The 17,430-nt window shown below is 42.9% G+C and overlaps 1 protein-coding gene and 1 long non-coding RNA gene across 2 annotated transcripts; one reads left to right on the top strand and one right to left on the bottom strand.

Moving 5' to 3' along the window:
• The first annotated feature begins 12,667 nt into the window (after window positions 1-12,667).
• Window positions 12,668-13,800, top strand: LOC136048927 (uncharacterized). Its single transcript, XR_010622242.1, has 3 exons — window positions 12,668-12,717; window positions 13,279-13,458; window positions 13,720-13,800. It is a non-coding gene; the product is annotated as an uncharacterized LOC136048927 (long non-coding RNA).
• LOC136048919 (uncharacterized) lies at window positions 13,440-17,057 on the bottom strand. Its single transcript, XM_065736848.1, has 5 exons — window positions 16,866-17,057; window positions 15,850-16,005; window positions 14,052-14,180; window positions 13,798-13,935; window positions 13,440-13,558 (listed from the first exon to the last, which is right to left on the bottom strand). The coding sequence occupies exons 1-5, from the start codon at window positions 17,055-17,057 to the stop codon at window positions 13,469-13,471; spliced, it is 705 nt and encodes a 234-aa protein (XP_065592920.1). The 3' UTR covers window positions 13,440-13,468.
• Between the last annotated feature and the right edge of the window lie 373 nt (window positions 17,058-17,430).

Below are 17,430 nucleotides of genomic sequence, written 5' to 3'. Positions count from 1 at the left end.
GTGGTATGGCAAGGCAGAACCAATACATCCAGGGCTGAGGCAGGTCCACACAGCAGTGGAAAACCTCCACATTCTGTGGAAAGGCACTAGCTGAAGAGACAGAGGTCAGTGCTGGAGCTGTTTGTATCCCAGCTGCTCTGGTCACAAAGAGCAAGTCTGCTTGGCTTCTGAGCAGGGAATGTAAACTTCCCTTTTTCTTTAAATGTTAGAAACCTAATCATAGAAACAAGTTCTACCTCACCCCAAAAGACAGCCTAGTAAAAGCTTGTACACTGTTCAGAATCTTAATGTTAAAAATTAAGAAATGCCCTGACAGCTTCACAGCTCCTTTCTACTTGTTGCTGATGTGAGACCTTCCCACCCACCTTTGCTTATTCAGTGCTGTGGCTATGGCTTCTACTGTGAGAAAAGCCTTTGAAAGTCCCCAAAAGTCTGAAAATCATGAGTCAGACTCCCTCAAAAGAGTGAGGAGGGGATTTTTGTTCATCTGTATAACCATCACATTTGGTTTGTGCATGTGCATGAAGCAGAACTTTTCAGCCTGTTAATAGGGGATCTGTTTGATAAAGTGGAGCTTTCAGCTTCTCCCTAGTTTACCAAAGCTGAAGTCAGGCTGTGTTCTCTCCTTTTCCACCTATCCCTTATCCCAGCAATTAATTCTTCCCCTAATTCCATTACAGTCACTGTCTTCCACTGTTAAGGCAGTTGTAGAAGGTGCTTTGCCTGCATACACTCTCTGGCTTCACCTCACAGACTGTATGTAGTGCTCAACAAGCTAGCACAGGGACAAAAATTGTGTGTTTTATGGATCCCCAGCTTAGATTGCCTGGGGCCTTGATGCAGAGGTGAGTGCTACCAGCTTCCAGAAAGTGGTACCTTATGCTAGGTGCTGGTACAGAACTCTGAATGCTCTCAGCATGAGAAGTTTGCTGATTTTCTCAGTTTGTAGACTGTATTTTCTCTCTGAGCTTCATGTTGTGAGTGAATGTTGGAAACAGTCCTGATCTGTTTTTCATCTGCTTGCAACAAAATGTGGTCATGTTTGTAAGAAGCAATGAGATTTAGATGAGCACGTTGCATAAAAAACTTTTTATTTTAATTTAATATGGGAACTGATGCTTGATTTACATGGCACAAAATAATGTGAAGAATTAGGTCAATAAACTGAGTAATTTTTTTGTCAGTAGCAAGAATTATGTGGAAAAATCTGTGAGGTTGTAATTTAAAACCGACGATGGTACTTAAAAAGGGACTTAACTAAGCAAAAAAATAGTTATTGCTTCTCTTAACTACAAGAGCTTGACTTTGCAGACATACTGTTCTTTCCTGGCAGTTCCCTAAGAGCTAGATGGTTTCTGGTCACATTGGTACTGTTTTGTTTTGTACCTGGATTTTCCTTTTAGAGCTGTCTGATGTAGAAGGACCTTGCTCACAGCAGAGCTGTAGGCAGTACTGTGGGATACACTTCCACAGTCTTCTCTAAAAGCAGTATTTTCCTGCATTGGTGTTGCACAACTAAGCTGTTTTTCTCCATCTCCTCTTGTCTTTGTACCTGAGTGAATCATGGATTTAAGAGCTAGGGATGATGAAAAATTTCAAGGTGCTTGAAACAATTTCCCAGGGTTTCTCTGTATAAATGCATTTCTGAACAACTCAGCCTTTTGTTAGAGTAAGTCAGGCTCTGTCAAAAATAATCCTTCATGTGTGCTTCTACAGACCCATAAAACAAGCAGCCACCAGTGACTGACTTATGCAAGTGGTACAGGCTGCATAGCATCAACAGGTTCCTATTTCTCTGCTTTGCATTCTTAGTTATGCCATAGAAACTGCATTTGACCACAAGTGCTGCAATATGATACCATTGTATCAGCCATTCACAAACATGTCTGCAAATCATTATTTAATCAGCTACTAAATATCAGCAAATGTCTATGAAAAAAAGCAGAGAATGACTAATCTCCTTTTTAAACAGGTCATGCCATCATGAAGTGGCGTGGTATGCCTCCTTTTTAGCATCATGATTTTCATATGTATAATTTGCTCTCTATAACCACCTGAAAGGAGGTGGTGGTGATGAGATTGGGGTTGGCCTCTTCTCCCAGGTAACAGTGACAGGATGAGAAGAGGGAATGGCCTCAAGTTGCACCAGAGGAGTTCTGGCTTGAGTAATCAGGAAAAAAATTCTTCTCAGAAAGTGTGGCGATGCGCTGGCACGGGCTGCCCAGGGAGGTGGTGGAGTCATCGACCCTGGAGGTGTTCAAGAACCAGGGGGATCTGGCACTGAGGGAAATGGTTAGTGTGTGTGGTGGAGGTGGGTTGGTGGTTGGACTGGATGATCTTTGGAGGTCTTTTCCAACCTTAATGATTCTGTGATTCCAATTAACATATCTCATCTGGTCTGCTGAAGAAGGTGTTATCAAAGGCTTCCATCTTTTGCTCATTAATAAGAGACTGAATTAAATTAGAAGGAAGTTTAGGGCACTGATGGAAAATTATCGCTAAAAACCACATAATCCTGCGTGCCTGCGGACTTCACGGGGTATCCGATGAGCTGCTGAGTCACTTATGACAGAGATGTGGGGCTGCAAAAGGACCGGGGCTGCATGCCATTGTTTAAAAGGTCAAATGGAAAGCCTGACAACTGGAATAAATTTACTGCACAAATGTGCATTGAGAGCCTAAGCCAACAGATGAGACTGTAGTTTTCTGCTCAGTCTTAAACGCTACCTACTGAAAGTGCACTCTGTGTTCCTTTTGTTTAATACATGATGGTGCAGTTGTTATTATGTATGAGTTGTAAACTTCTTATAAATGAATAAAGCAGGAAGTATGCCCTTAAAGAAGCTCAAGATATAAATGAAGACAATTGAAAACAGCTCCTCTGCTTGCCAGCTCCAAGGCCAATCCCTGAAATCTTCTGTTAGTTTCAGAAAACCAGAGAACTGTTTCCCTGTGCTTTTTTGTTTGCTCGCGTGTGTTCGGATGTTAACTAAACAGATCTCTGAGAAGATGTAGAGGATGTATTATTTGTTAGCTCCCGTTCGGCATTTTAGTCTCATCTCTCAGCTAAAGAGTAAGGAATGGCAACATGCAGCATAGCCGAGAAACGCCAGTCCTTGTAAACACAAAGACTGACCCACTGAAAGGAGCTGTTGGCACTTCCTTCCCAGGCAAGAAGTCTCTGCTGGGGAAAACTGGTGATGAGTGTTTTTTGGTTGTGAACGATTCATGTGTAGGAGCCTGGAATAAGATGGGCAGACAGTATGGCAGCACATGCTCCTGGAACCCTAAATTCTGAGCAACCCCGGGTAAAAGCACCCAAATGGTTTGACACGGCAGCGACTTATTGGCACCTGGTGATTTAGGAGCAGTCCTGCCCAAATGCACACAAACCGATTTTGGACCTGCAAGCCTGGAGGGCTGTGCAGCTTTTATTTGCATCACCCATTCCTGAATCTGCTGGTGGTGCTCAAGGACTGCTCCAGTGCCTCTGCACTTGCAGCATGGTTAATCTGCAACATGGGTTAGGTACTGCGGAAATCTGAGCACTGGCTGTACTGGATGTTTTGATATTAAACCCACAGCATCTTGTTTCTTAATCAGACTTGGGTGTCATCTTTGGCAGGGACTGCTCTGTATCCAGGTGGTGTTTAAATCTGGATGTGTTTATTCGCAGAGCTAAACCTTTCCTCTTGTATATCTTCTGCTGTAGGATTCTTCTTGGCTTTCACATGGTCATTTTATGCTAATTTTCTAAGCCTACTCGCTGCTTAAGTTATTTCTGTGGAATTCCTCTGCTCTGTCATATTAAATGCAAATCAAAAGTCTGTTCCTCGTAGGCTGACTGTGACGAACTTTCAATCAGAAAACTTTTCAATCAGGCATCCCACTTTCAATTTTCTTACGCTTTTGGAAAATGTCCCTGTTCTAGGCAATGAACATCAGAAAGATGTTAACGTTCCTTGGATTTCAGGCCACTGCTGTCTTATGTATTCTGTGCTGCGCTGTTCATTTTCACTCGCATTCTGCTGAGGCTGAAGGCTTTCTAAGGCATGGGGCTGTTACTGTTTATTCTGCTTGGACAGTCTCCAAAATCTCTTATGCAAATAATAAATAGAGGCAATTGCTAGGAAGTCGGTGAGCGTTATCAAGTAAAATCTACTGAAGTTGATGTAAATTTTTAAAGAGATGGTGCTTTGGACAAGCCAGTTTCTCAATGGAAATTGCTGAAATAAGTGTCAATTTCATTTTTGTCAAGTACTTATGCCACTTTCTGAAATATGAAAGTTTCAGGGTGGCAACTATGCCATAAAATATACTGTCCTAGACTCTATTTTCCATTAAATGCATAGGTTCAGTTTCAGTCAGTGCTTCACTTTTTAAAAACGGACTATTCTGTAGTTTAAAGGGAACTCATCTGCCACCTTTACATTTTCAAGTGGCGTTCAAAAACCATCATAAACTTTTGAACTTAAAGACAATGAGGTAGCATCTCACATCCTATTCATTTATACTGGTTCTTTCTAACTCCAGCTTGTAAAAGGAAATTCATTCCAGTAATATGCACGGTCCTTTTAGCTCCCCTGATGGGAGCCTAGACAGCACGTGGCCCAGGTAGTGGATGTGGCTAGTAGGGTTTAAGACTAAGCATAGCTAGGAAAGGCAGGTCTATTTTCTTCCCTCCAAGGTGTAACTGTTTTCCCATGTCTGTGCTTTCCTGTTTCATGCAATATGAGTATGGAACAAATCTGACAGAGCATGGATGCCCGGAAAGGTTTTCTCTGCTTACTGCACAGTGCTTGCTTCTTAACCTTCCTAGGAGATGCACAAGTGGTTAAACAGAGCAGAGGGGCAGTGCTGGAGACACAGGGGCAGCACTCTGAGGAAGGGGAGGCCGCTGAGGAGCTGTGCTGCCAGCCAGAAGTTGTGTTCACTTGGTAGGAATGGCTGGGAGCTGGTGCTGGTTCTTAGCAGCTCTCAAGCCATTGGAGGTTTTGCGGAAGGCTCATGCTGCGGAAGACAGACAGAGGTTGTTTGGGTGTATTCCTGAGGCAGCCCCCCACACCCCCAGTGCCTGTTCTGCGTGAGCACACATTCAGGGATGGCAGGTCTTTTCTCGTCAGCTGTACAGGAGCAGTTTCTCAAAGGAGCTGTTGTCTGGAGCACTTGCCCAGACAGCCTGGCAAACCCCTGTCAGCTGGCCTGTGTGTTTTCTTTCCCGAAGGCTAAACTTAGGCTGGAGGAGCAGGCTCTGGCTGACCCAGAATGCTTGTGGTCTGCTTTGAGTAACGGTGCTCTCAGTGTGAGATGGGGAAGCGCTGTGAGAAACTCACAGAAGGAATACAGATCTGTGAGCAACATCTCCAGCTGCTCTCCCAGAAGTGGGCTTGTGGAGCCCTTGTCTGAAGCAGCATTTGGCTGTGTTCAGTCAGTACTGGCAAATCCATGGATGGAAATCTGCTTGGCTAATTGTACCCACCTCTTTATTCTGCTCACAGGGAATTGCAGAGAGGCAGCAAAGATGAGTGACAGACGGGAGAAGTGTTTCTGGTGACCTCCACTGGAGTTGACTGGGGCTATGCTAACTGCAGCAGCATGGCAAGGCTTGACTGCAGGAAGTCCCTGCATGTGGAGGTGAAAACTGGGGCTGGGAGACTGTAGGGAACATGAGCAAGGGATGGGTGCAGTCTGCGCCTTGCTAAAGAGCAGAGAAACTGGATCATAGAATGCCTTTGGTTGCAAGGGACCTTAAAGCCCACCTAGTTTCAACTCCTTACTGTGGGCAGAGTTGCCAGTCACTATGTGAGATTGCTCAAAGCCCCATCTAATCTGGCCTTGAATGCCTCCAGGGATGAGGTATCCGCAGCTTCTGCAGGCAAAAATGGGGATGGGGTGGAACAGGAGAGGTGGTTTCCCAGGGGCCAGTGCAGATCCTGCAGGGGAACTGAGTGCTGGTCATGTGCCTTGCCAGCATCATCCCCTGTGCTGCAGGAGCTGGGCTCCCATCATCAAGGTGCTGGGATGCTGGCCTCAAGTCTACAGAAGCTTCCTGAGCTACAGTCTCCCTTTGTTTTTGGTGCTGGCATGTTCAGAGGCTGTGGCTGCATTTCCTACACCCACTGGGAGGATGTGGGATTTTCCTGGCTGCAAAATGCAGGAGTGAGAAGCTCTGCAGGCTGGGCAGTGACTCAGCTGCTGGCCATGAAGATGGGGCAGTCCGGACGGGCTCTCGCCTCCTCATGCATGTGGCAGTCCAAGCCTCAGTGCCTCTGCAAGTCTGAATCCTGTTGTTTTCCATCCTGCTCTTAATTTTGCCACCCAGGAGGTGAATAAATTAATCTTACCAGAAGGAGACACCCTAATTAGTTTGGAGAAACAGACACATGATTATTATTTTAAAAATATTTCATTCCTTTCATTATAGTCATTTCTGCAGAAACACAGTCAGAAGTTGCTGTGTAGGAGTATGGATTTCTGGTAACAAGGCCACCTACGCAAATCCACTGCAGGAAATAGGAAGCCCATACCTAAAGCCTTCATTGTCTAGGGCCTGTTTTTGCAGAAATGCTAAACACCACTCAGTCCTCCCGAAGGCAATGGGAATAGATGATGCTTAGCCTGTAGCAGGAGGTGGTCAGGATTGAAGCATCCTAGATCTTGACTTAGTCATAGTATTGCATGGCATCTGATAGTGAGGAGGAAAAAAATCCCAACTTAATAAATAATATCCTTTTTAATATCTCCATTACAACTGGTTTTGGTACTAGGAAGAACAAAAATACATGCTTCTTCCTGCTGCTCTTCTAAAAGTCATTTCATTTTTGGGAAAAGCTCTTGCAATTTTGATAGTATTTTCAAGTCATATTTTCTCCAAGATTTGTAATATTGCTGTTTTTAATACCATAAATAGCTTTCTGCACAAGGACCCCAAGCGTGTGGTGACTTATTTTATCTGGACTCAGCAGAGAATGTCTATTTATTTTGCAAGATGAATAGAAGTAGTACTTGGGACTATCAGCCATTTTGTTAAATGCGTTATTGGAGTCTAATAAGAAAGAGGAAGCTGAAAAGTTGTCTGGTAAGGGATGTGCTAACCAAATTGTATTCTCAAATACAGATTTTTTCTGCTTACAGAAAATTGCACTTATTATTAATTGCACTTATTTTGCGATTGCAATGTTATTTACAAAAGTATATGACTGCTTTAGACAGACTGTACCCTCACTAGTGCATTGTGGTTTTTTTCCATCTCAGAGAAAAAAAAATTAATCTTGTTTCTGCAGAACGTTCCTTTAGGAGCTCAAGTAGCAGCTTACACTATCAGAACTGAAAGTTACTGAAAAATCTTTGCTGAGTTTATTTGGAGGAGTTGTATGCAAAGCTGGTTTCTGATTCCCTTATGAATAATTAGCCATCAAGCACTGAGTAATTGACAGCTTTGGAAATAAGTGACAAGGATTTGAAGATGGCACTACCAGTCCTTCCTACTCAAACTTACAGAAGAGACCTTGTCACAAATCTGAAACAATAAATGAAAGAAATCTAGATGTTGGGTTTGGTAGGCAGTACAGTTCTGCGTCACCCATTTTTTTGTACCTCATCTGTAACTGGGTCTTCTGTTATTTTATTCAAAATCTTGCTACTTTCAAAGTTGACCTATTCTGCAGTCATCATCATCATTGACCTCACATAACTGACTACATAATATAAATTGATTTGCACAAAACATTCAAGAGAACGAGTGGAAATGGTGTTTCTGTGGATTTCATCTTTGGCTGATCTTGCTTTAAGCTATTTAAAGAGGACACATCAGCTTAGTTTTTATTGTAAAATAGTGTTTAAAAATGTGTGTTCCTCGAAATTGAGATGGTCCAGTAGAAAATCTTCAAAAGTCCATAGATGTGGCTTGTTCCTAGTGAGATGCCTTCTGGTATTTATAAATCAGATGTTGCAATGTTTATGGTCAATCTTTGATGCTTACATCTTATTATTCTTATTACATATCTGAAAGATTTTGTAAGAAAACATACATCTATTTTCTCTATGTTGAGGAAATCGAGCAGGGGCAGGTGAAGGAGAAACAGTACTGGGAAAGAAGTTTCACAGTAGTAGTATGCATTTGTAAATGTTTCTAGTTTTATTTGAGCTAAGCTGTATTTTTGGGGAGAGTGCTTTAAAATAATGTGAGAAACTGGCTAGGTTAGCAGTTTAATTTGTTCTCCATGGAAACCTCTTTGTTGATTTAACTTCATGTTGGGGGAAGGGGAGGACAGTTGTGCTCTTTGTAGTCAATTTACTGTCACCAACTAGAACGCATCAAACTTACAAAGGGAATAAAGTGCCCTTGAAAGGAAGAGCCAGCTCTCTGAGACTTCACCCGGCTGCTGCAGACCCTGAAGCTGGCACGGGGTCTTCCCATGCCAGATCCCACGCCTGACACCTGGACAGCCCACACAGCGGGTTTGTGTGGCAATTCTTTTTCTGTTGAGATGCCCTGGATGCTGATGTACTCATGCTATGGGGTGGATGTTGCTTTTGAACCCTGCACTGCAGAGACTAGCTTGCCATGGCTGCCAAACCTAGCTACTCAAAAGCTTGATGAAGTGTGTGTGTGATGCCCTGCAGCACAGCCCTGCCTTGTGGCCCCAAACCATATCACTGGAGTGGCAGTGTCCATCCCAGCCTCACATTAACTTTGTCCTTGGACTTAACCCATTGTGTTTTCACTCCAGAGAACTAAGGGCTACACTTCTCCACAGCAGACACACCTTATTCTACATGGGACTAAAATATTACAGCAAATCCACCCTCTTTCCAAATTATACTTCTAAATGTATGTACACATTTGTACTTGTGAACTTTGAGTGGTAGCAGACTCTGAGATTTGTGTGTGTGCATGCAGCCTGCATCTCGAAGCGTATACATATCAAACATTGGGAGGGTAAATGCATGTGAAACTGTTATGGTTGTGCCTAGAATCTTTCATATTTGCAACTCAAGCTTTTCAGTTTTTTGCTCTTTTTCACAGCGTAAAATCTCAGGCTGGCAAAAAGTGACTTTTCAAGTTTGCAGCTGGTGGCAGCCAGAGCTCCAAAGAAGCTGAGAGCTATGGTTTTAGGTTCCCATCTATGTGTGAATGAACCCCTAAAAATACCCAAGGTCAAAAAGGGCAAAGTCTTTTTAAAGGTAAGTAACACAATCTTTGCAACTTGCATGTTCTGCTGCACCAAATGGGAGCACATTTCCCATGTACTCCAGCTCTACTGGGCTCCTGATGCAGTAGGGAGCCTTGAGTAATGCCTTCAAGACCCTTTCTCTGTACTTCTTGAGCAATTGGGCACATACAGTTCAGTTTTTGGAGTGCCAAATTTCCTAGGTCCTGTCTTTTACCAACTGTAACTCTGCATCTTTTCCTGGTGGGCACCATCTTTTTCCAGCAGTAGATATGCACAAGCTGTAAAGCCCTTGATATTCTGAGCCACCATTAACCTGTTAGGTGGGTGTCCATCTACATTGTGTGTGAGCTTTGGCCAGGCAGCTTTCTGAAAACTTATTTCTTGGGTCACTCTCCAACACCAGAAGGCTGACGCACTCGTCCCAGTGTAGACTGTCTCTTTAAGGTCAACATGCTCACCTTGGGGCAAAGGTCTAATTCTCAAATCCTTGCTCCTCCTGTCTCAAAGCAGGACTGAGATTCCAGTTTTCTGACATTCCAAGAGAGGGCCATAAGCATCCCACAATGTGGGTCTGGCTCCATCTTTCTGCCTTAAGTGGTTCCATTTGGTGGCAGTATTTCTAAAGAGAGAAAATGAGCCTACAGAGTAGTGGCTGGAGAACTCGGGAAGACCAAGTGAAAGGCAAACTCACCTCTCTGCTCCTCTGAGAGCACACCTGGAACTACTGATACAGAGGGGGAGATTGAGAAAGCGTGGTTTGGGGCTTAGCTTTGAAAAGCCTCCTAGTAATTAGAGTATTTTGTACTGGAGATCCATGAAAAGTGTGGTGTTCTTTAAAAAAGAAACAAGCAAAAAAACTTGGTATCCAACTGTGTATTTTAAGGCACAGCTGGCTGGTACTTGTTAGCCTACTTCAATCATCATTAAAAGCCATGGAGAAGAGAAATTAGCATCACCTGCACATTAGTAACTGGATGCCCTCTAGCGAGACTGTCAGGCTCTCAGTTCTCTCTGTTCTTCACTACCTTAGAGAGAATTGAAAAGGCTTATGTGTCTTAATGTAGAAATGGAGGAGTGCACATCCTGTAGTGAAACACACACTGAAATCAGAACTGCGTTCCTGCTCAGTACGGACCTTCACAGTCACTCTGGGCTGTAGTAAGGGGGTGATAGTTATCTTGTGTTCTCTCTGAGCCACTCAGCCAGGCGTGCACCCAGGCCCTCTGGGACTGAGCATACTGTAAGTTTTTGACCAGTCACTCAAAGTGTGCTATTTACAGAAGTAATGCAAAAGGAAATAACCTCTGCAGAGTTATTCTCATAGGAATTCTTTTCTCAAATGTCAAGGACCATCCCAGTCTTTAGGCCAGGCTGGTTGTTTGCTCCCCTACAGCTGGAGGCACGAACCTTGTGTCTGCTGTTCCTGTGTGTTGAAGGATGTCTAAGGAGCATCCTAAACTACCTTGTTATTTACTCTACGTGCTTGAGTGCTGTAAATGCACCATGCAGCTGTGACTGGTTTCTGTTCACATATGTAACTAAGCTTGGAAAGAGAAATTGTGTTTTGAAAGCATCTTAGGAATGTTTTTTTTTCACTTCTCATTCTCTAAAGCCAACTGACAATTCCCTTTCCTGTGTGACTAGCAGGACTGTGGGACTGAGGGCTGCACAGGGGAGATAGCAGTAAGGATTCATTTAAAATTGCCATCCAATTGGCGTATTTTTGGAATGTAACTTGTAAGTAGCAATTTATCTTTTGAACTACTTGGTGTTCTGTTAAAATCCCAGTGCATTTTCATATAAAAGCATTTTCATTGGATGTAATATGCAATGTTATTTCCCAAGCAGTTATTATCCCCTAGCAACACTTTAATATTTAGGTGCTTGCCAAACACAAATTAATGTCCACTTTCCTTTTTGTGCAGTATCCAACTGACACTCAGACTGAAAATGCAGCTTTGCTGGTGTTGCAGGAGGAAGGGTTCCAGCTGGAAATAGGGATACAGGTATACAAATGTCAACAAGAAATTCTTTAAGGTGTCGGATGACTCGCAATGACAGTGATTCTACGAAAACAATTTGCACAGAACCACAGCACAGCTGTGGGCTGCTGCCAGAGTTGCTGATAGTCATCATACGTGGTGTCTGTGGCTGAAGAGAGGGCAAGATATCTCTCGCTGTAATGCAGACTAAAGCAGCATGAGACACTTGTTCTATTACGTTAACGCTTGCAAGTTCTGTGCTAATTCAGACACGGTCCAACATTCCAGACTTAAGAAATTAATGTGCAAGCTAGAAATGAAATTTCCTCATCAGTAAGTATGACTGTGTGTCTTTTTCCTACCTTCAGAGGTTAAGTAGCAGGATTAGAACAGGAAGAGAGATGTGACATGCATCATAGGTAAACAGCAGTCATCAATCTCTTCCTGTGGCAGTATTAAAAGTACAGTTGCTCTAATCAGCTCTGGGATTCCCCTTCATCAACTAGAACTTCAAATTTCCCTTTCTGATTATAAGTGGTTAGTAGTAGAAACTTATAATCAGCATAGAAGAAGAGAAAAAGACTTAGCACAACTAGGAATTTCTCTCTCTAAAAGAAAAGATAAAGCAAAAAAGCATACTTGGTGAACTGTTTAACTTATTTTTGAGAATTTAAAGTTTAGTTTCTAAAGTCATTAAACACACCATGTCATTAACTCACAAAATGGTTTTATTTCACACTGTATGAAGTTAATAGACGTTTTAAAAAGCTTACAGCACTGTAGCTCACATCTACTGCCACTGAGTGTCTAACTAGTGGACTTCACAGATCTCTGAGGTTGTTACGGCTGTAAGGTTTAACCTACTGTGTACGTTAGTGAGGGTCTACTCAGAGAACAGTTGAGTATGGATCTCAGAGGACTGTGTGCCAGCTCCACATTTTCATGCTAAGGAGAAGTGTAAATAAATGCTTCCCCTTTCCGCTGCTGAAAGTAACTCTCCCCCTGGTGGGCCCTTTGAGCTCATCAGAGCTGAAGCAGCTGTAATAAGGGGCTAAACAGAGAGATGTGGATGAGGATTATACAGTTTCTCCAAGCTGAATGTCTTCTCATGACAGAATGATAAATCCACCTTGCAGAAGCAAATAATCAGAATTCAGGCTGTGCATTGCTGCTGTGTCACAATAGGATGAAAGCGTGGCTCTCCACTAAGTGCTGGACTGACAGTATTACATACAAGAAATATTCAAAAAAGTAATATTATAATCGATAATATTAAAAAAGACTGTAATATCTGAAATTGAATTTGGATTGCATGGATTACGTGATGTTCACATATACTCACATGCGTATATTCACAGCTGTCCAAAGTGAACTATTTTTTCACTTCAGATACAACTCTTCTTTGCAACTTGACTCTAAATAGCTAGAGAGAATTTACTCTACTGAGCCCTAGAGCTGAGCTTTTTTTAAGTAAAATCACAGCATAATAACAAATCTGTGAAATCTTGGGAGCAAGAGGTGTTGACTGGTCACAGGATAAGCTTTGATAATCCAAGCAGGTAAGACTCAAGTAAACCAGTTTACAGATATCAGATCATGGAACAGTTAAACAAAAGATCATTTACTGAAGGTGTGCTGCTCAGAACAAAGAACCAAAAACTGTTTATATATGTTTGTTTCCCCATTGCTTAAATACAGTGTTTAATACAGAAATAAATATAAATATGCAATTGATTTCTGAGTCTTTGGTGGAAATAAACAGAAGGAAACAAATACCAAAATATAGCCTAAAAGCCTTAAAAGGAATAAAAATACTGTATTGTACTCTGGTTCTTTAAGCTGTTATAAGATGATCTCTTTATTAGGTAGCCTTGGGGAAGTGGCACTTGGCTTCTCCCAGAAACAGCAGGAATCTTCACAACTCAAGTGAAATGTTTTCTGTTTTTTTTTTGTTTGTTTGTTTTTGTTTTTTTTTAATTATCTACTTAAGACACAGCATTCTTTATCCAAAATGGCAATTCGTGAAATCTTCATCTGGGGGCTTAAGGGGAAAGGGGGCTGACCTTGCCAGCTCAGCTCATCCTTTCTTTTCATTTCTGCAATATTTTTTATTTCTGCAGTATCTCACTTGAACAGTTTTTTGGGTACCAATGCCCTCTCCCAGCAACTAACTGCTGAAAGAAGAAGAACGAGATGAAAATCTGTACTTTCAGACTTTCCTTACATAGCATAAAAACATGCAGGAGACACAAGCCCATTTTTTAAGTCTTTTCCCAGTCATCTTTTGGAGCAGCTGTAAGGTAACAAATGCTAATATAAGCTAGTTTTCTTCATGATTCTCAAAAATTCTTGCTCACTCACTTCTCCATCTCCATCTCGGTCAGCTTCATCAATCATTTCCTACAAAACATAGTGTGTATCTGATCAGGCACTGGGCTTGACTCTAAACATAAGACCTTCTATTAATTAAAAAACAACAAATCAGAAGTACTTAATAAGAAAAAAAACCGATTCTATCATTCTGCATATTTCTAAACTTTCAGCTCTTTCTGTATTGGCAGGAATTTCCCACCCTGTCCGTAGGAGCTCCAAGGATTGGTTTGTTCTCACTAGGAAAGCTCTAGCAAATCAGAATTTACCTGAAGCTCTTCATCAGTTAAATTTTCTCCCAGCTCCTTGGCAACCCTTTTCAAGTTTTTGAATGAAATCTTTCCCGTCCCATCATCGTCAAATAATCTGAAAGCTTTCAAAATTTCTTCTTTTGAATCCTTTTCACTCTGGAGGGAAAGTAAAATATGTATTACTTATAAAACACCTGTTACTGACATGTTCTTTAATAATATTCTTTATGCTGTCCCAAGATTATATGGATGTATTTTTAAAGAATTCCTACCATTTTTTGTGTCATCATGGCCAAAAAGTCTTCAAAGTCAATGGTGCCGTTTCCTTCTTTGTCAATATCTGCTATCATTTTCTTAATTTCTTCTTTCTTTGGCTCAAAGCCTAAAGCACGCATTGCAACCTGTGCCAAAAAGCAATTGTGTTAGGAGGCCACTGGAATTCTAAATGCACTCATTTCCTCTTCCAAAACTGAAATGACAAGTCACTGCAAGGAAGACATCCCGATTGCTTTTGCCTGTGTGTTTTATCTTCCATATTAGTAATAGTGCAGGTTTGATGTTTGTAAGACTCCTGCATTTTCTCTTTGGGTCCATGTGGAACGTAGATCTGTTTCTGAACCCAAAAAACTTTCTGTGTCTGAATTAGGAAAAAGTTCTAATCTGCATTTCTGATCTACAGATTAATTTTCAGCATAGTTCCTGAAAGGACTGGATTCTCAAAAAAGAACTTGGGGGGGGAAGGGGAGGAGAACAATCAAGGATGTGATCTCAATTCATCTGAAATAAAGGGCAGAATGCCTTTTAGTTTTGAAGTCTTCAGAATTACATGTTGTTAACTTACACAATCCAGTGCACAGATAAAGAAATCCAGGTGGATAGCTCCTGGCACTTTTGGTTACATGGCGGGGAGTGGGGGCAACCAGTAACGTTCCATAAATATCTGCCTCAGCAGATTATCAGACAGTTATTGCTGGGCTAAGGAAAAGAAAAGCAAACTTTGAGCCTTACAGAGCACAAGCAAAGTGTGTCTATAAAAATGGGTATTGCTGATTAGAGGGTTGTACAAATGGTTAATGTTGTTTAAACTCAAGCTCTGGTATTCTACCAGCCTACAACAATTGCTTCATTACTGAAAAGAAACGACTAGTAATTTCCTGGTCCTGGTGTGCCAAATGATTGCAGTACATTTCATTCAGAAACTGTGTTTAAGAACACACAACTGGAAGAGGATTTCATCTCTTAACATTCATTCCTTCTGCACAAGCTGGTGGAAACAGCAGGCAGAAATTTTTGTGGTAAACATGTTCCTACTGGAAAGTGTTAAGTCACTAAGAACTTTACATTTATCTGAAGTGTGCTTTCTGACTAATGCCTTAGTGATGGGATAACTCAAACTATTCTACTTTGTCTTTCTGAGGGGACCACTTCCTATTGTAAGTATCTGTATTTTGGAAATCATTTTCAAAAAGTAAAACATTGCATTAGGTGGTTCATGCTACACCAGTTCAGTCCATTTTAAGAACTATGTTTTCACATGTATGAACTGTGTTCAGATAACACAGCAGCCTTAAGTACAGCCAAATAAATCCTGATTTAAATGCCACTTTAGACAACCCCATGCTTTTAGGCAATTTATGCAGAAGCTGAGGTAAAATGGTTCCATGTGAGGAATCAAGGTCAAGAAGATAGGATGAATGAAAAAAAAAGTATTCTGGCATTCAACCTAAAACAACAGAATTCCAGTTACCAGAAACAATGGCCTTAGCCAGTTGTGAAAACAGAAATGTGTACTGTTAGTTCAGGAGCTGCTTGGTTCCTCTCATTCTCAGACATTCAAAACTACTTGACCAACTACGTGTGTATTAGAGAAGCCTGCCAGCTCTCTATTACATACAGGTTTCTCAGGTTATCCATGTAGTACACCTCAGTCATGACAGCAAGTTGTTACTGCTGTTCATAAACCTAAGCCATTTTAAAATGGAACCAGTTAGGCCTGGGCAAACAGAAAAAGCAGTTGCAATTTTGTGACCTATGATACCTCCATCCAAGGAAAAAGAAATGTTTGAAAACCTTGAGTTCTTTTATATCAATGCTTCCAGATCCATCAGTGTCAAACAAATCAAAAGCTTCTCTGATCTCCTGCTTTTGTTCTTCTGTAAGTTCAGGTTTCAAGCCACTTTTCTTTCGCTGGGCTGTACTTAAGCCAGGTTTTCTATAGTTGGATGCCTTTGGAAAGAAAAGGGGAGGAAAAGATGAGAAACAGCCCACTCAGAAAAATTAAAAACACAATTAAATTGTAAATAACAGTAAAGGTGTGGCAAAAGTGGGAGACATTCTTTGCTGCACCTGGTAGACTGCAACTGGGTCTCTATGTGTGTTTTCCTAGATTATTCTAGAAAGAAACCAAGGTGAAAACTTTGTTCTGGGGGAACACAGGCTTCCTGTGTTTAGCTTTAAACAGAAAGACTGTCAGTTAAAGCGGGAATGCTAGAGAAAGCAGGCAGCCTCAAAATGAAGTGGTTATGTGGGTCTTGGCTGTTATTAGCAGTTATTTACGTGTTATTACCATGGACACTTCAGAGCCCTTTGCTGCTCGTGGTCTCAGTGCAGTACAGCGTGTGCCTTTTTGCAGATCAGGCAGCAAAAATGGCTCCTTGCACACAGGTTTCCTACAGCACCAGCAGAATCCTGCATTCTCGACTCTAACTAAAGCAGAGAGGGCTTTGCTTTCTGGCTCAGTGGCTCAGAGGTCTCTTGCCTCTGTTGAATAGTTCGTTGTTTTTTTTTTGGCTGAGATCCCAGTTCAAAATCTCCTAAACGTAACGAATAAGATTCCACTTCGTTGTATCAAGAAAAGAGATTTCATTTTTAGCACGTTTCATCCTTCCCTGGCCGGACTGCAAGCCAGTGCCGTAGGTCTGCGTGGCTGGAAACCGCGGGCCCGCCACGCTCCACAGGTAGGGACGCTGCGGCCCGGTGGGGAGCGCAGCGAGGCCCCCCCCAGCCCCCGCAACCCTGCAGGCTGCTTGAGACGGAGCGGCACGGGCCCAGCCGGGCCTGGCGTAGGGGAAAGGGAACGCGCTCACCATCTGCCTACGGCCGCACCGCACCGGGACCACACGGGACGCCGAGACGAGCTCCGCACCGACGGCGAGCCGACCAATCGGCGAGCAGGACGCGCCAGAGTCCCGCCCTCCCGCCTCGTCGGGACCAATGGGGGCTCGTGACGTCACGAGAGCGCCGCGCATTGTGCTCAACGGCGGCGGGGCCGCTGCCATGGCAACGGGGCGGTTGCGAGCGCGCGGCTCCTGAGGGCCGAGCAACCGGCGCCTTCCTGCGGCGGGCAGGCCGCTAGCACGCGTGCACGGCTAATTAGCGAGCGTTGGTCCTGTCTCCTGTACCCCGACGTCTCAATAGTAGCGACTCCTGAAAGCTCCTTGACAAGCAACTCCGAGCCAAACCCGGGCTGCGGGCGGCAGCGGGCAGCTTACAGGTCCCCTCCTCCTCTCTGCTGAGCTCGGGTCCGAAATATAACTCCGCTTCAGCTTTTTCGGCTCAGGCCGGGTGGAAAAAGAGGTAAGGTGCAAGCGGGGGCAGAAGTTAAGCGGGGGGGGGAAAGGGAGGGTTGGTGCCTGGAGTGTGTTAGTTCGT

This window comes from Cyrtonyx montezumae, unplaced genomic scaffold (assembly GCF_038088225.1).
Source record: "Cyrtonyx montezumae isolate F1298 unplaced genomic scaffold, pur_monq_1.0 scaffold_2, whole genome shotgun sequence".
In the NCBI taxonomy this organism is placed as follows: domain Eukaryota; kingdom Metazoa; phylum Chordata; class Aves; order Galliformes; family Odontophoridae; genus Cyrtonyx; species Cyrtonyx montezumae.
Note: the sequence above shows the minus strand (reverse complement) of the source record. Positions and strands in the feature narration are given on the sequence as shown.

What these genes read in the sequence shown, in the direction of transcription:
- LOC136048919 (XM_065736848.1), bottom strand. Translation starts at nt 17,057, where the DNA reads ATGGCAGCGGCCCCGCCGCCGTTGAGCACAATGCGCGGCGCTCTCGTG. An exon ending in GGTGCGGCCGTAGGCAGATG is followed by an intron (nt 16,006 to 16,865) that starts GTGAGCGCGTTC and finishes TTCTTTCCAAAG; the next exon opens with GCATCCAACTATAGAAAACC. An exon ending in TAACTGATGAAGAGCTTCAG is followed by an intron (nt 13,559 to 13,797) that starts GTAAATTCTGAT and finishes TATGTTTTGTAG; the next exon opens with GAAATGATTGATGAAGCTGA.